Consider the following 21,179-nt stretch of genomic DNA (forward strand, 5'->3'; position numbering starts at 1 on the left):
CTCCCTCATGGAGAGAAGCATTTACCAACCCGCGAAGCCCATCGCCCAGCCCTTCCTGGCTAGCTTTTATAAGCCAGGATGGGCAAGGATCAAGGAGACAGGTGGTTGGTTTCATTCGTCTAAGCAGCCTGTCCACATCCTCGGAGGTAACAGATTGAAATTGATCCCACAAAACTTGACTAGACAGGACTCTAGCACTCCCCCGCCCCGGCCCTGCTCCCACGGTGGAGTCTACCTCTTCCCGAATCTGAGCGACTTTATCTGCAAAAAACTTTGCAAAATCATTGCAGGAGATCATGTGGCCCGTACTGGGCCCGGATGGAGCAGGTGGTTCCGCTAAATTGCGAACCACCTGGAAGAGTCTCCTGCTGCTGTTTTCTGCAGATGCGATGGAGACGGTGAAGAAGGTCCTCTTCGCCGTCGCCATTGCCACTTGGTAGGCTCGAAGTTGAGCTCTAGCCCGTGTCCGGTCTGATTCAAAATGAGTTTTCCGCCACCGGCGCTCTAGCCGTCTCAACGACTGTTTCATTGCCCTCAGCGCCGGGGAAAACCACGGGGCTGTCTGGGCTCCATGCAATCTGAGAGGGCGCTTCGGAGCCAGACAGTCAATAGCGCTGGTTAACTCCGCATTCCAGCGGGCCACCAGGGAATCAGCTGAAAGGCCATCGACATGGGATAAAACATCCCCTACCACTCTTTGGAAGCCAATTGGATCCATTAAGTAGCGGGGGCGGACCATCCGAATCGGTCCCACCTCCCTGCAGAGGGGAAGGGTTGCGGAGAAGTCCAGTTGCACCAGAAAGTGATCTGACCATGGCACTTCTTTTGTTTCGCTTTTACTTAATGTCAGATCACCAACATCCATAGAGGTAAACACCAAGTCCAAGGCATGTCCGCGGCTATGAGTTGGGCCAGACTTATTCAGGGACAGCCCCATGGTGGCCATGCTTTCCACGAAGTCCCGAGCGGCTCCTTGTAAGGTCGTGTCGGCATGGATGTTAAAATCCCCTAAGACAACCAAGCTAGGTGTCTCCAGGAGCACATCCGACACGACCTGAAGCAGCTCGGGCAGGGAATCCTTGGTGCAGCGGGGAGGTCGGTACACCAAAAGGAATCCTGTACTGCCTCTATTGCCCAACTTCCAGAACATGCACTCAGAGAACTGGGTCTTCCCAATAGGACGCCTGGTGCAAACTAATGACTTCCTAAAAATCACTGCAACCCCCCCTCCCCGCCCAGATGGCCTGGGTTGCTGTGCATAAGAGAAACCTGGTGGGCAAGCAGCGCCAAGAACGGGCCCATCGGCTTCCTCCAACCAGGTCTCTGTCACACATGCCAGGTCAAATCCTCCATCCACAATCAGGTCGTGAATGGCGGTGGTCTTATTCATCATCGACCTGGCATTGCACAGCAGCACCTTCAGGTCATGTGGGTATCCCTTGCCTATTCCAATATCCGTCCGGTCAGGACCAGACCTGGAGGCAGGGATAGTCCTCAGACAACGACTAAGTCTGCCTCCTCGGTAATGACATGGTCTGGTCTTAGCGTAACTCCTCCTCCTACCCGTGACCACTGAGATCGGTTGTTCCAGTGCACACCCCCCTGTGGAATCTGCCCCAGCCATTTTGCTTGCTGGGACCCCCTCCCGGGCAGCCCTGACCCCTCCCCTTAAAAACAAAATAAAACCTCTGTAAAAAACAGCAATAACTCAACAAAAGAAGAGTACAAAAAAGACAATAAAACAATAAAACCAAAAACAATAAAAATTACAAATACACTAAAATTTAACAGATTCCCACACCCAACTAAAAATCCCTCCCACCTACCACCCCAAACACAATAAAACAATAAAACCAAAAACAATAAAAATTACAAATTCACTAAAATTTAACTGATTCCCACACCCAACTAAAAATCCCTCCCACCTACCACCCCAAAGAAGATAAAAACATAAAAAATTCTTTAAAAAGCATTTTAAAAAGAACTCTGTGCTGTTTCAAGTTCCCCTGGGCAGCACCAGCAGCAGAGCAGCGGCAGCAGTCCTTTATGAGGCCTTCCAGGCCCCGCCCTAGACCAGGTGGAAGGAGGCAGGGACAGGGCCTGTGGGCACTCACAGCAGGAGAGAGTCCTGGGCAGCACCAGCAGCAGAGCAGCGGCAGCAGTCCTTTATGAGGCCTTCCAGGCCCCGCCCTAGACCAGGTGGAGAGAGGTAGGGACAGGGCCTGTGGGCACAACAACATCACAGCATGCATGAAATCTCTATTCAGGGCCAACTGAGCTGCTGAGTGCAGTGCTGGTCAAGATTTATGGTTGGGGAGCGGACCTGAGTGAAAGCTGCAGCTTCTAGGTCTGCCCCCCCAGGCCGCAGCGGATTGGTTAGTTCAAATAGTGGGCCTGGCGGTGACCCGTGAAGCACTGCAGCAGCCAGGGGAAGTGGCAATGGCTGAAACAAAGATGGCGAGGTGCAGTGGGGCATTCTGGAGGTGCTGCGTCAGGTCACAATTGGCACTCACCACAAAGAGAGGCAAGCGTCCATTTCCTGCTGACGTTTCCATTCATCGCAGTGGTAGAATAACAGGAACTAAATCCTAAATCGTAACACCTTGCCTGGTACTTCAGGCTTCTAGTTGGTGCCATCTCTGGTTAATAAGGAACTTTCATAGAATTGTAGAGTTAGTAGGGACCATAAGGGACATCTAGTTCAACCCCCCTGCAGTGCAGTAATCTTTTGCCCAATGTGGGCCTCAAACCCACTACCCCGAGGTTAAGAGTCTCATATAACACAAATATTTTTGTGAGTGCTCTTTCCTATTTTCTACCACAATTCTTGAAATGTTTTTTTTCAGTAACAGGTGCGGTGTTGGCTTGCACACTTGTCTTTAAACACTTAGGTGGTTTTGGGACTCCTATCTTAAAGACGCACTGGAACAACATGTCTGAAAGCATCAGGGACCTTGAATTTAAATTTTCTATTAGGACTTAGAAGGCAGGGAGCCTGGAAATGCTGCTGCTGTTTTGTAAATGATTTTATTTGAAGAGTAAACAGAAGAATAAATTGGTCAAAAACTAACGGCGAATTACTAAAATAATTTCTGAGTTTGAGGTTTTGTGTGTGGAGGTTTTAAAGACCAGTCTCTCTCGCTTTAGGGTTTGGGGAATGATTGAGACATTTTTTTACTGAATAAGGCTGAATGTTATTGCACAGCCTGTATTTAATATTAATATCATATTTGTTTAGTTAGCAACTGACTTTTTCTATTGTTGTATGTTGTGCATTGAATCTGTTCAACGTCAGACCGTTTTCTATTTTAATAATTATTCTAATTAAAGCTTAAAAAAAATTCAATCAGGGTAGACTCTGGGTGTGTTTTGCTTCACACTTAACATCTGTTTGTCAAATGCTAGGGGTGGTATTGGCTGGTGAGGCTGAAGGGTTTCTGCTTCTCCATAGTGTGTGGGAGAGCATATTTGCATAATCATGTCTACAGAGCAGACAGCTCTGTGACACCATGGAGTGGTGTGCTGTTACTCTTGCTGTTTATGTGCAGCTCATAGTGACTGGAATAATGTGAGTTCAGCTGTGGGGTAAATTGTCCCTTCAGGCAGGGGGATGGAATCTTGTTTTTTCCTACCCCGGTGATTGTATGATATCACTGGAGTGTGGCTAACTTCGGACTGTCTGAAACTATAACTTGCATCATCTTCAAAAGACATGTCTGGAATTTGAAATTTATAACCTTGGTAAAAACAAGAACAATTAGTGGAATAGCAATTGTAGCTTTTGAGGATTAGCCTTCCTCCTACCACTCATTCCACGTTGAATGCATTTTTCACAAAGCAGTTTAAAGTGACCCCTTTTCTCTCTTTTTTTCTCTTTTTAAATTAACCCACCCTTCTTTCAAGTTTGGTCTTCAAGGCACCCTACAAATCATTTTTTAAAAACCAGCTTCAAATATACAGAAGAGCAGCTGGAATAATAATCATATCTGTATTATTTGCCATCAGAGACTCAAGAGCATAAGACAGTGTTTGTTTGGCATAGAAAATATTATAATGTTGGTGCCACGCAAATATGCCTGTGGGGGAAGTTCCACAGTCTGGGTATCACTGGACAAAAGGCCCTATCTCTGGCTTTTTGATGACTGTCCATCTTAAATGGCTACTTGTCTTCACATTCACACTTATAGATAGGTCTTCCAGTTCTGCTTTGTGTAACTCAAAACTTTGTAATTTTAATAGTGGATTGCAATATCAGCTTTCTCCCTATTAGAATGCAAGTATTTAAAACTTTCGTACATCCTCCAATTCTTGGCCCAGGATGCAGGAAGTGCCAAGTGCTCTGCCTCTTATATAGTGTTCAATAATGGTTTTAAATAGCTCTGGATGCTCATTAGTTTGTGTTCCCAGGAAATACAGTGGTTTATGATTGGCTTCTGTTTACAAAGCCACAGCTGTGTTAGTTTACTTCCCACATGAAAATTACTACAAAAAAGTCAGTAAATTCTGTTACTAATAATACACAATGAAGTTGCTAACGAGATAAAAAATGTCAGTGATGGTGTGTCTCTGATATAGTCAATACAAACAAATAATTTGAAACAGATGAACATCACAGAAATGTGGGCACACAAATCTTAAAATATATTGCACACATATATTCATATTCCTTTGGTTTCCTCTAGCAGGGCTTTGAAATGGCTGTTTGTGCCACACAGGAACTTTAAAAAAAATACATGTCTCTATACAAGGTATTGCATAGAAACAGGGAGGGTACCAACAACATGGTCCTATAATACTTGATCTTGTTTTGACACTGCTGGACTTTGTTTTTGTTAAGATATCTTGCCCACAACCATAGTTAGCTCACTGACACACTGTTATTAAGATATGCTTAAAATCTAAAACAAATAAACCTGTTAATTATGGTTTTGGCTCAACTTGCAAAATCAATGAAGTACAGCAAAACATTACTTAACTATTTTGACCATGTAATATGAAATGTCTAAGTAAGCAGAATGTTAATTGAAAGAGGTCTGTCTTGGTTGGGATTCTTATCTAGTATAGAAACCCTAGCCAAGATAGACTTACCTAGAAGTAGCCCTGCTCTGTTGGATCATTCAGTGATGTAAATAAAATTGTGCACAGAAGGGTTTTTCTCTGCTTAGAAGCCTGCTTCTTCAGAAGGGGAGTAATGCCTTTGGGATAATGCATGTTTGTGTCTGAAGCAGGCATCCCCAAACTTCGGCCCTCCAGATGTTTTGGACTACAATTCCCATCTTCCCTGATCACAGGTCCTGTTAGCTAGGGATCATGGGAGTTGTAGACCAAAATATCTGGAGGGCCGCAGTTTGGGGATGCCTGGTCCAAAGCTTGGGGCAGGAAGATATTTAGTGCCATTGGAGGAGAGGCAGTTTTAGCACTCCTAGATGTTGTAATACGTTTGATTTGCTTTTGCTTTCCTGCTGAAATTAAGTAATTTAGTCTCAAGTCAAGCAACTTTTCCAGCTTTTCATAGGGTTCTGATCTGGGAAAATCAAAATTAGCCGCTAGTAGTATGACCACTACTGCTGAAATAGTGGTGAGTATATTCTGGTATGGCTGTTGAAAGCACCTATTGGATTATATCTGTGGTGACTTACACTTATTCACAAGCAAACACCCAGTGCCTAGAATAAGTTGTGCTTCTACAAAACAAAGCCAACCAACAAGTTGCTGGTGTGCAGACCTTGTAATCCAGAGCATTGATTTGTATGGCATTTAGGGAAGAAGTTATATGGGGAAGAAGTTATAACTATAATGAGAGAAACAAAGTTAAAGGAATTTCCCCCACATTCCTGCTGGCTGCATTGGTATGTGTGCTTGTTTACCATAATGTGCTGGTGTGCACAGCTTGAGTGCTCCAGTTTTACTACTTAATTGGTCTAACTAGGAGCAACAAAACATGAGCCTTCACTTGGTGTGAAATCCAGCTGGCATTGTGGCTTATCTGAAAGAAACCACAACCTGGAAGCCAAGAACAAACCATAAGTGCTGCTTTGGACATAAGTTTAAGCCAAACGTGTCTGTTGCTCCTGGCTAGACAGAGAGAGGAATGAAATGGGTGCATTCAAGCTACATGGAACAGCACACAGCTTGTGCGCATTAGGATATAAACCAACCACACACCTTGGACTTATGTTACCTATGTGAATGCAGTCAACGTTTGCACAGTCAAGCTATTGATGCTGGATCAGGGATAGTGTCATAGTATGGTAGTCGGAAGGAGAAAATTATTGTTTTCTTCTGCACAGAAATAACTGCATGGTCGGTTAGTGGGGGGTTGAAATGACATGAGTAGTTCTGTAGTGTGACTTCAGGGAGTCTACCTGTGAAAGTCACCCATGTGCATATACATATATAGTTGTGTTTGATGATCACAACTTAGATCTCTTATTGAGCCACTCTAATTGCATTAGAGACCTGGAGGTACCTCGCTTAGAAATTGCAGTGTTTTCTGAGGACTTTGGATCCATTTAATCAATCTCTGAAGGTCTTTTTACTGTTCCTTCCACCCACACAGAGTGCACTTTGCCACCTTTATGCTCCCCACCCCATGCTTTCAGAGGGAAAGCTGAACTTTGGAGAGTGTCCAAATAGGCTCTGGGAACCAGTGGATACCAAGTGGTTGCTATGAAAAAGATGTTCTCTGGTTGTTGCCTCATTGCAGCAGGCTGTTCATGTACATCTGCACACCATGCCATTTGAAACCTCCTCTCTTGAAGTTTGTAGAAGAAGCATCTCTGAACTGTATGTTCATGTGAAAGGTGGCTAAGTAGCCAGGTGACATCTCTGACATGTTTTGTTCTTATTCCCTTTTCTTGATGAAGGTGTTTGAACAGGACTTAAAAAGATATTTTCCTTCCTTCCTTCCTTCCTTCCTTCCTTCCTTCCTTCCTTCCTTCCTTCCTTCCTTCCTTCCTTCCTTCCCTCCTTCCCCAATGAAATAGGATATCTACAGGGGACCGTATCACTTATACCAATTTTTATTTGTCATCCTTTGGAACAAAAATGGCAGCGATGCTCAAAGACTAAGCAAAAAGGTGCAAGGAAGCAATAATCATTGCCAAGATCTTCCCATTTATTTACTCAGCCCATTTCTGCTTTGTACGCATTTTAAATGCCTGTTGTTGTTTTTTGTGGAGAAGCATTTCCCTCCCACCCGCAACTTGAATGTAATATCAGTGTGTCTTTTATAGAGTGCTGTCGTATACGTTGCTGTTTTTTGTTTGGAAAGACAAGCCCAGCTGTACTGCCAATGGGGGGGGGGGGGAACTGCTGGGTAATGCATTATGTATTCTTTATACAGTACCCAGAAGCTTTTTGTGAACTTTGGACACACAAGAAAGAATGCCCTGGCATTACAACATAATTAGCAAGACCAAACAGTGTTGTTAGGGAATAAACAGTCTCTCATCTGAGATGAATTAAAGCCAAAACCGAGGTTGACGTTTAGTGCCAGTTACTCAAATGTTACTAAAACTCTTCGTTTGCCCCCTTGATAAATTGGGGGGGGGGATTTCCTCTTCCAACCCACTATGAAATTATTTGATTATGAAATTCATTGTGAAATCTACATGTTACAGACATATGTTTAGAAAGAACTCTTGTCCTAATAACTTTACCCATTGCAGTGAGAGATTCTGAGCAAGTTGTAAAACTCTTCATAGTTTTGTATGTACATAGTAATTAATCCTCAAAATGACCTTTTTAATATGTAGGGTTTTTTTGTTTGTCTGTTATCAAACAAGATTTTTGTGAAAAGAAACCTTTGTTTGCTTCTAGTGTTTGTTTCTTGCCTGAAGTTATAAACCAACATTCTTGATATTGTAGGGTTGCTATATGTCCTCTTTTTCCAGGACATAGCCTCTTTTTCATGGGTATGTAAAATGAGAGTTGTCATAGTGATCCATAATTGCTCTTCAAGATATGGCAACCTTAAATGTTCCACTGAAGCCAAATGATACTTCATAATCTTATTTGGGGATACATAAATGATACATAAAAATAAACATTTGGGTTATATGTTCAAGCAGAGATTTTAACATTGTAAGAAAGGCCGTAAACATCTTTTGTTACCTATCAGGATTTTCCTGGGTTTGTTACCTTCAGTTTCTTATGCAGGTTCCTCACAGAAAATTGTTGGTGTCCCAACTCCCATCAGCCCAGTCAGCATGATCAATAGTCAAGGATGATGGACATTGTCATCCATCTGTAGGGCAACATGTTTCCTACTCACACCTACTCTAATGTCCCCAAGAAATGCTAGAAAGTGATACTTCCTGGGTCAATGCTATTCCTGCTATTCCTATTGCTGCTCCCTGGCATGAAGGATGAAATTGACCATATAGGTCTCCAAAGTTATAGTAAGAAAGCCTAGAGATGTTGTACAGGGCAGCATTAGTGTAATCGGCTGATTTGAGATTATTTGCCAGCATGACAGGACATATGCCCATCGTGATGAGATCAATTCAAAATCAAAAAGTTTGTTTTCTGCTGCTCCAGAGAAGCGGACACGGAGCAATGGATTCAAACTACAAGAAAGAAGATTCCACCTAAACATTAGGAAGAACTTCCTGACAGTAAGAGCTGTTCGACAGTGGAATTCACTGCCAAGGAGTGTGATGGAGTCTCCTTCTTTGGAGGTCTTTAAGCAGAGGCTTGACAGCCATCTGTCAGGAATGCTTTGATGGTGTTTCCTGCTTGGCAGGGGGTTGGACTGGATGGCCCATGAGGTCTTTTCCAACTCTATGATTCTATGAATTCATGATGATCATGCTAAATAATTTTTTTGTACTACTCTGGAACCCATTGGTCCTGTTCTTAGGACCATCCAAGGGATCCCTTTGTCAGGGTCAGAGTATTGCCTTCTATAACCTGAGAACATTGTTCTTTTGCATCTTATGGCCCCATGCTCATTAGATCCTTGAATTAGCTTGACCAAATTGGATGTGGAGGTGCATACAGGCCTCCCTTTCCCTATAATGGCAGAGCCTCACTGTCAAATTGTGGATGGTAGTAGAACTGGGCTTTGCTGTGCTCCAGGACAGGTAGGGGATCTGTGGCCCTCCTGATGTTGCTGAATTATAGCACTGATCAGCCTGCCAGCTTACCCAGTGGTCAGGGATAATGTGAGTCACAATTCAGCAACATCTGGATGACCACCAGTTAACTATCCTGCTCTGTAATTCCTCCATCCAGCCTATGATAAATTGAACTGAATCCACCGCATTTATGGAGTGTCTAGCTGTGACTAAGAATGAGTCAGCTGAAGTTGCATCTAGTCAAGACCAAGTAAAGACAGTTGGCAAAATTTGTAGTATGAGGCACTCACAATTAATTGGGTTTTGGTCTCTCATGTGTTCTGAGTTTTTACAACCTTTGACAGCCTCTTTTACTGGACCGATCTCTACAAGAGCATTTATAGAGCAAGTTTTTATATTCGAAGCTGATTTCATTGGTGCATGTGTCCTCTTGTCATGGCACGTTGGATTGAGTGTTTTGGTTCAGTAAAATACATTTTCTCACCATTTTGTATTTCTCAAGTATTCAAGTCCCCCGTTTTATTATCACTGTTGCATTCCAACTACCCTCTGTTCTCGTAATGCTAATAGTTTTATTGTGGAATTTTGATGACTCACATCTCATGTTACTATTTCTTAGATAACATTGTAGTCTGAACAAAAGTTTATTAACTCTTCTACAAGTAGCACACAAGTGATATACTGTGCAAGTCGGTGGCATACAATAACTGCATCTTTTAAAACTTCTAGAGTCTGAAGTGTTCTTCATGATGTGTCCCCACTCATGATTGGGAAGGGTGTTAGTTGCTTTGCAAATTTACTGTAACAAGCCTTTTTTTAGAGTATGACCATCTCACAATGCACTCGAGAGTTCCAATGTGATCTCTTTATGCTATTGAATATACGGTGTTCAAAATGATGTTTCAAAAACAAGTGCCAACAGTGGTAAATATTTTCTCATAGTACTTCTGTGCAATTCCCAGCTCTGACAAAATCTGTTAGCTAGCTGTTCTACATCAGGGTTAGGATGTCGGGTATGCTGCTAATCTTTCCAGAAAAAAACACTCCTGTGCTGAATAGACCACATAATAGCAAGTTTAAGTTCTGAATTCAACAGTGGATTAGTAGAAAAAAATGTATATCTATATATCCCAGTGGGCTTTCACTTTATTCTGTTTTAGATGCAACCTGATGTGACACAGAAAGTGCTGGTTGCTAGCAAATAATCCCTGGGTTTCAAACCAGCCAGACAATAAACAACTCTATAATATTCAGTGCTGCAGCTTCTATAGAGCCCATCTGTTTCAAAATAAGCCTAATTCTGCTTACTATGCGGAATGCTTTGTTGACTGGAGTTTGTCCTACTTTCCTCTAATGTGTTGCCTGTGAGCCTCTGGTGCCATCTCCTGGAACTCCTGGAACATGATCAGCATCTAAATTAATATTGTTCACTGGAGCAGTCACTATTTTAATCCTTGATGTTTAGGTGCAATAGAAACCTCCCATACATACTAAAGTGTATGCTAGATTTGATTCCATGTTTGTGTATTTACTTTGGGCACAGATGCTTTTTACTCTGAGAAACCAGAGCATATCTGACACATTTGCGTTTACAGCGGTCCATAAGAAGTTTCCAGTCCTGGATAAATGTCAATAATTTTTCTTTAATTAAACATGTTAACTTTGCTATCTCATCCAAGTCCAAGAGTTTTATTAGCTATTCCTCATAGTAGGCATAGTGTTCCCTTTTCTTCAAGGTGCTTAACTATTGTGTTTAATCTCTCCTCCTTTCTGCCCTTCGTACTACACAAGTCTTGCTTACCTAAAACAATTGTGAGATCTCAACTACAATTATTTGCATATGAACATTTTTCATTTCTGATTATTTCAGTCTTTCCTTCGTTCTCCTGGATTTCTTGCTTCAAACATCCATATAAGGAAATTTCCCACCTTTAGTTGTCCCCTGCTATCCTCATGCTAGTAACTAAGGTTATGGTCCAAGGAAAGTGGGCTTTGGCACTGTAGGCTGCAATGTCATTTTTTTTAAAAAAACTGTTTTCCATTTTGTGTAAATAAATATTCTAATTGTAGTAAATTGTATGGTTCTTGCTTATTCCATCTAAATCAGGCATCCCCAAACTTCGGCCCTCCAGATGTTTTGGACTACAATTCCCATCATCCCTGACCACTGGTCCTCTTACCTAGAGATCATGGGAGTTGTAGGCCAAAACATCTGGAGGGCCGCAGTTTGGGGATGCCTGATCTAAATGAACAAGATAATATTGACATTATAATAATATTTTTTAAAAAAAATTATTTATAGCCCACCTTCTTCCCAGACAGGGCCTCAAGACGGTTTACAGATAAAAATAAGAACAGCTAAAAACAAAGGAAAAAACATAGGAAGTGATCTGTGTGAATATCTGAGGATAGTGTTTGCAACTGCTTGATTTGTTGCTTTGCTTTGCTCATCTCCTTTCACATAAATCTCAAGAAGATTTATAACCATACAATATAAACAACAAAAATAGTTTTTTAAATAATGCAACTAAACACCCAAGGCAGAGACATTTAAACAAAACAGCCTGGCTGTTCAGCGACCATGCAGGGTTGGCAGAAACCTCAGAGAGCCACAGCTTCATGCACAGTTCTGTCTCCTATATGCCTAATAACTGTTCTGCTGGATCAGGCAAAAGGCCCATCCCATTTCTAACAGTAGCCTGCCAGAGGCTCAAACACAGCAACAATGGCCCTCCTTGCTCTTTGTCCCCAGAATCTGCTATTCAGAGACATTGCTTGTGAACATGGATGTTTCAGTTAGCTGTCAGTTCCATCAATTACTATTAGCTACAGAGCCTAGGGCTTGCCGATCAGAAGGTTGGTGGTTCGAATCCCCGCAACGGGGTGAGCTCCTGTTGCTCGGTCCCTGCTCCTGCCAACCTAGCAGTTTGAAAGCACGCAGTGCAAGTAGATAAATAGGTACCGCTCCAGGGGGAAGGTAAACGCCATTTCCATGCGCTGCTCTGATTCGCCAGAAGCGGCTTAGTCATGCTGGCCACATGACCCGGAAGCTGTACGCTGGCTCCCTTGGCCAGTAAAGCGAGATGAGCGCCGCAACCCCAGAGTCGACCGCGACTGGACCTAACGGTCAGGGGTCCCTTTACCTTACACCTTTCACAAATTTGACTAGTCCTTTTTAAAGCTGCCAATAAACTGGTGGTAGTCAGCACAACTTGTAATAGCCAGTGCAAAGATACAAATCTTAGGTCCACCACCACTCTGGACCTAAAATGACCTCACTGCCCAATTGTTTTTCAACATGAAAACACCATGACTCGCTGAGCCATCCTTTTTCACTTATTTGGATGGTCACCCTAGCTGACAAAATCATAGATGTGTAGTTGGGAAGAGGAGCTCACATCTTCCCTGCTTTAGGAAGTCCCAGTATCCTGTTGTTCTCATGAAACTGAGTTGCAGCTTAGCTTGTCCATAAACTACTAGCAATTGCTGCTTGTTCTTTCCCCCCCAAAAAGATAATTGAACACAGACAGGTTTTTTTAATATTTTCAGGCAACACTACATGGCCACAAACTATTTGTTCCACTGGAAATTCCTTGCAGCAATAGAATAAATTACTTTTGAGAGGGAGAGCTTAAGCTGAACTTCTTTTCTCTTCTCAGGGTTGGAAAATTTGATGGCTGTATGTCTTTCTACAAAAAGAGAGCACTGACTGAAAACTCTAGTGTTTTCTATGAGGGGTGTGTGGGGTGGTGGTGGTCACCCCTTTTTATTACAGCAGTTGCTGCATTTCATCACAGAGGAGCCAATGTACGAAATTTCAAGGGGACGGGTGTCATATTGATGAGAAAGCGTAAATTGTTCCATTGACAAGTCTTTCCTTTGGCTCAGAATTGTTACACATACTATAAAGCAGGCATCCCCAAACTGCGGCCCTCCAGATGTTTTGGCCTACAACTCCCATCATCCCTAGCTAAGAGGACCAGTGGTCGGGGATGATGGGAATTGTAGTCCAAAACATCTGGAGGGCCGAAGTTTGGGGATGCCTGCTATAAAGGTCAGCCTAGTATATTAGCAGCAGCAACTTGCAGATTTGGGTCTGATCTAACATTATAAAACTATATGTTAAAAGTCCTCAGAAATATGCCTGTTGTTGATCCCGGAAGATGACAGTGATTGGTATTTGCTTTTCTTAACAGGCCCAAGACATTACAGCAATGAGAGGAGACCCTACGGCTTCTGGCTTCCACCGGAAGAGCCATCAGTTGAGGAACTTAGAAGGCAAAGACTTAATCGATTTGAGAGGTGGTAAAATTCTCAGGTCTCTAAAATATATAAAGGGCTCTTCCCAGTTGCCAGAGCATTGTCCGACCTTTCTCAGTTTACCAGTTTCTCAGAAAATAATGTTTCCTGCACATTATCGCACCAGGGTGTGTGGAAAATGTGCACTTGCTTTACCTCTGGGCTTCCAAAGTTAAAAGTGAAGTTGAAAAAGTTTCTTTAAACCTTTATACCCTGCAAGGTACTTCCTTTTGGGATTACATTCAAAGACACTGCAGATAAACCAAGGGGGATTTCTCACTCCACAAAGCTCAGTTCTTAAATTATAATGCATTTGGGTTTATTTTCTTTGATAATCATTTGCTTGTGTTTTGAATATATACTGTTCGGATGCAAATGTAGAATGAAAATGTTTATTTTCTATTTGGAATCCTTAAAAAAAAAATCTGAGTACAATTGGCTTGGCATATCTGTGCAAGCACAATTGAAATGAAAGGGAAGAGAGATGTGCAGGAATTATACGTGGGCAGTACCCATTCACTTGAGTGAGATGGGCTAGTGGCACGCTTTTCATTGTTGGATAATGCTGAGTCTCACTTTACATTGAGCTCAATGTGGAAGCTTCTGCTTGCCAGGAGCTGCTTCTCTGCACAGAATTTACGTCTCATGCTCTGGAACAGAATTTGATGTGGCTCAGGAGATACAGTTTAGGTCTTCTAGATAACAGCTTTTATTTGGCTAGGATATGCCCTCTTTAGATCTGCTGATTGGTTAAACCCATCCATATTGTTTTCAGTATAATTTAAGAACTAAACATTATGGTGTGTAAAAAGAAGCTCCTGGCAGCTCTTCTGCAGTGCCTTTGGGCACAGTTGTGTGCTAGTGATATATCTTTTTTAGGTAATAAAGTGACACTCAGTGTATAAATATATTAAAGTACTAACACTTAAATCTTTTTGTACATGAGAGGCCTGAACTTTGTATATTTTTCAAAGCCCAAATAGGAGAACTTTCGTTGCCTTCAATCTTTTCAGTATTATTCATAGATATTTAGATTCATCCTGTAAGTTTTGATTTATTTGTATGTTCGAGTGTGAGTTTACTTATTGACTGGGTTCTGTGCTTCTGAAGCATTGACACAACTACCTCTCCAATGAGTTTTTTCCAGGATCTCCCTCTCCCTTTCTCTTCCTCCCTGCCCCCCATATACACATCATAAGTAACATCTGGATGTTAATATAGCAGAAATATTGTTGACGTAATCTGTTTGTTTTCTGGATTTCATCAGCAAATCCTCAGTTTAAAAATATGAAAACATTTGAGATGCACAGGATATTGTTTGGATAGGCTTCAATTTTGCATCTGTAATTTCCTTTATCAGTGTTGTCCTAAGAGAACCAAAATACAAAATGGTTTTTTGTCTTGCCAAGTGCTGAGAGCTCTAAATTTGAGAGAGATTTCAGGAGTACGGTAATGGCACTACATATAAATCTCTTTGGTCTCTGATGATTTTGTAGGTCTTTTATATTCAGAAATACTGATCCTGTACATAATTGAGTACTGATTTTCATCTTGAGTACTGATTTTCATACTTGAAATGAGGCTGCACTTTAAATTTTAATACTGTATTTTAATCTGTATTTTAATTAATTGTTTTTATGTTTTATTGTGGTTCTGTTGGTGTCAGCCGCCCTGAGCCCGGTTTTTGACTGGGGAGGGCGGGGTATAAATAAAAATTTATTATTATTATTATTATTATTATTATTATTATCTGCATTCTATACAAATGTTGTGCTTCGATTTTTATTTTAAGATCTAGCTAGCATTGTGCTGTTACATTTTTGTCCTTCAGAAAAGAATTCTGTGACCACCTCTCCTAACCTCCTTTGGGATAAGACTTGCATTTTAGGGAAAGACTTGCATTGCTGCCAAAGGGAGCTTACTTCTAAGTGGAAATAACTTCAGGGGAGCAACATTAATCAGGACCACAACAGGAAAGTCCAGGATAATTACTTGTAAAGGTGCATTTAATATGTATCTACCTTTGTGGCCAAGTGTCCACTGAATTTGCCATTATCTTTAGTCTTTACTAATTTTCAATTTTCAAACAGTAATACTTGAACCAGATCAAGTACTACTCATTTAAGAACATAAGAATAGCCTGCTGGATCAGCCCAATGGCCCATCTAGTCCAGCATCCTGTTCTCACAATGGCCAACCAGATGCATAGGAAAAACTAGGGAGTATAAGAACACTCTCTTCTGTGGTTTCCAGCAACTGGTATTCAGAAGCATTCTTCTCCTTGAATCATAGCAGCCAAGTTATCCCTTATTTTAAGGGATTTTCCCTTATGCTGAATAGGCTTCCTCGCGAGAAAAGGGAAAACTTGGCAGCTATGCCTTGAATGCTCTTCTCTATGAATTTGTCTAATCTTTTAGAGCCATCTAAGTTGGTGGTTATCGCTGCCTCCTGTTTACTTATTGTAAACTTCTGCAAGTGTTGCTGATGAAGATGCCCTTGACTTTTATTTTTAAAGCAACTCTGCACAAGCTCCCAGAAATCATTTTGGTTAATCTTTTTTGAGGAATAGTGGTAGAAGAGGTGAACATTCCTATTCATTACATGTTTTGTCTCTGGCAATTATGGTTTGTGAATTAACAAGCAATCTTGTGATTTTTTTAAATAAAATAAATAAATAAATTTCGCACCAGCTTAAATAGGGCTGTGTTTTTTTGTGTGTGTGCATGTGTTTTGGCCCCTCAACATTAGCATTTTCTAATTGAGGAGTATCCCTGATAAAATGAACACATATATAAAAAAATCTAATATTGATCAATTAAGTTACCTGATTTTCAGTTTCAAATGATTGTGGAAATATTGTCCTTAAATTTAGTGAATGAAAGCTCTGTTCTCATAGAAGAATCATGCAGTATAATGTTTGTTTCCAAAAATTTGTTTGCTGTTGTGTAAATAATTAAATCCTATTCTCCTGGTGGCTTGGTAGAATAGCCACTTTATTCTGAGTGGTATTGGAGGAAATTGCCAGATCCTTCCTGGAGTCTGAGGATACCTTTCAACATCACACTTTCATTCTATATCGTCTCCAGCTCATCCAAAAGAGTGTCTGTGTGGCAGCTAACTAGTGTATGATACTTACCTTGAGTTTCATTGCTGTAGCGCAGTTGCCTTTGGAACAAAGAAGCAAGAGAGAGGGAATGATTGAACTTTGGGTTGTAACAACCTCTAACTCAATGCCACAGGTTGGTACCAAGGTGAAAGCCAGGAGAAGGTGTATCCTGCTGTAGCGTGGCACCTGGGAACCTTAGTACAATGGCTTCTTAAGGATCACAGACCCAGATGTGGAGAAATAGAAAGTTAAGTTTTATTGCTGGCAGCAATAACTCCCCAAAGACTGAGCACTCTTCTCCCCAACTTGCACTGGACCTGCCATTAGAGAAGGCCAGATTGCCAGCATGGCATCTGGCCAGTTATTGTTCTTGCGTTCCAGTTTGAGTGCTCCAGTGTATTTTATCTCAAACAATTTAGTGCAGAGCAAAGGTTGGTTGTGAAGAACAGTTGTCCCTCTCAGCAGTGTGGCTGATTTTTGTGGGCTGCCTGGAAGGTTCCTGAACAGAGAAATACCTTTCATGAATCAACCTGGATGGATAGCTTTCTGTACAGGGTTTAAAGCCGAGGCTTTGTTTCTCATTCATTGCAACTGCCTAGGATCCTCAGCTTGAAAGAGATCCAAATAAGTTAACACCCATAGCTTGTACTTTGGCTTGAATCTGATAAATTGCAAAAGTGGAAGTGTTTGAAACTTGCTTCAGTCTTCACTGAGGTAACTGCATCCCGTGAAAGCTACTTCAGAGGCTTTGCTTCTTACATCTAGTTCTGAGGGTTTTTGCAGCAGCCTGCAAGGCATGTATGAATGACAGCCTATGTTTAGCAATAGCAGGCAGTAACACAAACACCCCACATGTACTATTCCAACAGTACTATGAACTTCTGGGAGCGTAGGATTTTGGGATTACAGTAGTTAGTGTTTGTTCAACAAATTTGGGCCTACGATGTATGTAGATCTGATTTTGTGATTGGGACACATCTGTGATTGTGCTTGAAATATAGACCAAAACCAATACTTGGACATTTCTCTATGGTTTCTTTCAGTTAGCTGTGGTCTGTGTACTCTCTGAAACACCAAAGAGAAGTCTGTTGAAAACAACAACAAATAAATATCCCCTTGAACCTCAAAGGAGAATAGAATTCCAATCAATTTAGAGGGAAGAAACAGACACCACAGGGAAAACATAGGAAGGAATGTTCCCTACGGATGGCTCCATTCTCTGTGTAAAAACATTATTTTTAAAATGCGCTGTGAAATATTGCTGTTCATTTAAAGTGGAGGATAGTATTTCAGTGACAGCCTAAGCACTGACTGTGGAAGTTACCATGGCAACAACACATTTGTCATGACAGCACTGCAAATTGGCATATAAAGCCAGAATACATTGTCAAAGCATGAGTAGCTTGGAATGCACAAACATCCATGCTCACTTTATTTTGCATGAAAACAAAACAACAGTTGTAGTTTTTTCTTTCTTGTGCTACTTGTTAAGCCTTGGGCCTCTTTAAAGTGCTGTTATCTGTAACACTTTGCAGACCAGGAGTGAGGATTCTCCCCCCCCCCCTTCCTGTATGACTCTTGGTTTTATTTTAGGGAAATACACTTAAGAGGCCTGTTTATAGGTGAACATGCAGCTAACGGTTCATGTGGAGCTGAAAACTATTATCCCAAATTGTTTCATTTATTACAAATATTAAGTCATGACTGTTGCAGGAAGCACAAGCCAGTTTTATCTCTAAAACAAGCCTTTTCTATTTTTAAAACTTTATTGAGCAACTTGGAAGGAACTTAGGATGAGAGTCTGGCTTGCCTCAAGGGCCAACTTCTTGGCCAACCCATTGTTGTCTGTTGTTCACTCATCTTACCTGGTGCCTCTTGGCATTTGAGCAGACCACCCTACACCCTTTTTGAACCACTGTTAGAAATTGTGGTCTCAGCCATTACTGTGCCCCAGGAGGTTACAGTGGAATCAAGGAAACATTTTGCCTTTATTGTCCCTATTTGAGGTAGGTAATTAGTGCCTTGCTTCCACTTGCTCTCTCTTTCCTATTTCCCTAGTCTTGTTATCTCTCAACACCACCACCCAGCCCCAAATTAGTCCAGCTCCTAGTCATTTGCATTCAAGTCGTCATCGTCCCCCGCCCTTGGGTATATGTTTCCACTGCTATTTTGTCAGGTTTCTTAGTCTGTGCCTTTGTGCCTTTACTCCACATAGAACAGTTGCTCTGCCTGCCTCTTATTTCTGCTACAGGAAATAGGGTAGCCTGTGTTAATATGTAATCACTAGCCATCTTGCTGTCTTAGTCTGTACTAGTACTTTAAGCTGCAAATCACTTTTACTTCTTGTCTACCATATATGCAAATATTATGGTCGGAATTCAAATAATGCATTTCATAGACGCAAGGATTTCCTGTTGTGCAACAGAACTCCTCCTCCCTACCCCCCCTCAATATGCTCTAGAGCAGGCACCCCCAAACTGCAGCCCTCCAGATGTTTTGGCCTACAACTCCCATGATCCCTAGCTAACAGGACCAGTGGTCAGGGATGATGGGAATTGTAGTCCAAAACATCTGGAGGGCCGAAGTTTGGGGATGCCTGCTCTAGAGATTCGCCCAACACTCCAGAGCAGTAAGGAAATGGAAATATTTGCAGTGATAGTTGGATTTCACCCACTATAGTATTCATTTATCTTAGCATTTGTTGGTTCTTGCTAGTTCCACCAAGTAAGCAAGACAATAATATTTTTAAGTAATCCTATCCGTTGCTGTAGCTTCTGTGATGTGCACTCATCTGCTTCTGATATGATACTTCTGTGAATGCTTGTGTAACAGGCTGAAGAACAGATCTGGTTAACACCTCAGGTGGGCTTTGACCTAGCCCAGTGGTTCCCAACAGGTGGTCCGCGGACCCCCAGGGGTCCGCGAGCTATGCCAGAGGGGTCCGCAAGATGCTATTAGAATAAAAAATATATTAAATATATTTCGTATGATAACAGATTTTTTGTTTTGGCCGCTTCCTGCATGAGCAGAGTCTAGCGCAAAACTAGAATTAGATGAGGCAGTAGTTCTGCTGTATGCCGTTAGGTGGTGCTTTACAAGCACTACTGTTTTGCAAAGAGGCAGCGTGCGCATTCTACTAACGTTCACCTCCCCAAGATGCTTTGCGCGCGTTGGCTTCATTTGTGCGCTACTGCGCAGGTACCCTGTCTTCTCCATTCCCCTCCCTCCTCCCTTGACTCTTATAAAAAGACTCTTAATTTGGCTCTCACTTTTTAATTTTAGGATTAGGAATTAATGGGGGTCCTCGTCACAATAGCGGCTCGATGAGGGGTCCTCGAGAAAATTTTGTTGGGAACCCCTGACCTAGCCTGTTGGTTGAATTAATATTCCAAGCAGGCAAGGTGGGATTTTTCCTGTTGTCTGCATTTTAATGTTTTTCATGCATGAAAGCTATTTTTAGCACCTTTGTTTTATTTTTCTTGTCAGAAAGGGAATCAATGAATATCAGGCCAAAGACCAACTATGCCCATTGTGTGGTAGATCTGGTGACTTGAAGATCATATTGTAGTTTAGGTCAGATTTTCAGCACTGTTCACAGGGGATTAGAGGCTGTATTCTATTCCCCCTATTGCTCATCCTTTCTTGCCAAACAGCTTATTGAGGGGAATTTTGCTGTTGATGAATGGCTGTAATAACTGTGCAGCAGACAAAATATAAAATGATATAAATAACTCAAAATAAATGAAAACACAAAGATCCTCAGACTGGCTTCTCAGTGACCTGCCTGTGTATAGTAATAGAAAAACCCAGTTAAACAAGCTCTTCTCCAAAGGGCTGCTGTCCACCCATTCATTAGCTACCTTAACAGGAGGGTTCTTTAGATAGTTTCCTCCAAGGGTGGGAAATCAGAACAACAAAGTAGGCACTGGTAAGTCAGTTGCCTCTTGTCACCAAGGATTGCACAGTGTTCAGTAAATGTCCACTTTACCTTGCTTCCCAGTTGGAACTTGAGGGGGAATAGGGAAATCTGTTCTCGATGCAGCTTGATTATGATAGTATTCTACATTACAAGAAGTAACTGCATTATGAGTTATTTCCTATGTACATCTACCTAAGAATAAGTCCTGTTGAACTTAGAAGAACTTACTTCTGAATAGCCTTGCATAGGATAGTGCTATAAAAATCATAGCAGTGGTTGCTTAGAACCTGTTGACTTATCAGTCCAGGCCAAAATGCTTGGTTTTAAGCCATGTTAGCCCTTCTTGCCTTCACCAATGTGCTCTTCCAAGCCCACATTCCCAGCAGGGTCACACTCCTGTTTAAGCGACACCTACACTATTTTGGTCATGTCCACAGAATAGAAGATGGCAGGATCCCCAAGGACGTGCTCTACAAGGAGCTGGCTTCAGGTATCAGGCCCGTTGACAGACCAGCTCTGTGTTACAAAGATGTCTAAAAGTGTGACTTGTCTGTAGGGTTAGTATAATTTAATTAGACTCCTCAAGTGTAAATGATGCGCACATGACATGTAAAAATGGAGATGACACCATATGAGAAAATGTTTCATATGTATTCTCATTCTTTGCTCTGATTTACAAGCATTAAAATGGTGATCCCTGAGGATGCAACCACACGGGGAAAGTACCACATTTTCCCGTGTATAAGACGCCCCCTAATATTTCTTTACCCAAAAT

General features: G+C 41.7%; 1 protein-coding gene across 14 annotated transcripts in view; it reads left to right on the plus strand.

Annotated features, from left to right (window-relative positions):
• The window catches only part of RHBDD1 (rhomboid domain containing 1), a 39,971-nt gene extending 25,647 nt beyond the window's left edge, over positions 1–14,324 (plus strand). For 6 of the 14 annotated variants that reach the window (XM_035132907.3, XM_060274544.2, XM_035132904.3 and 3 more), the window contains one exon: positions 13,277–14,324. In XM_035132907.3, coding sequence (XP_034988798.1) covers positions 13,277–13,389 — 113 coding nt within the window. In that variant the 3' untranslated portion in view covers positions 13,390–14,324. Of the gene's footprint in view, positions 1–2,846; positions 3,347–13,276 lie in introns of those variants that run through there. The other 8 variants (XM_088669033.1, XM_088669035.1, XM_088669034.1 and 5 more) reach the window with 3 other exon arrangements.
• Positions 14,325–21,179: the final 6,855 nt, after the last annotated feature.

Source organism: Zootoca vivipara, chromosome 5 (genome assembly GCF_965207765.1).
Source record: "Zootoca vivipara chromosome 5, rZooViv2.hap1.1, whole genome shotgun sequence".
Lineage (NCBI taxonomy): Eukaryota > Metazoa > Chordata > Lepidosauria > Squamata > Lacertidae > Zootoca > Zootoca vivipara.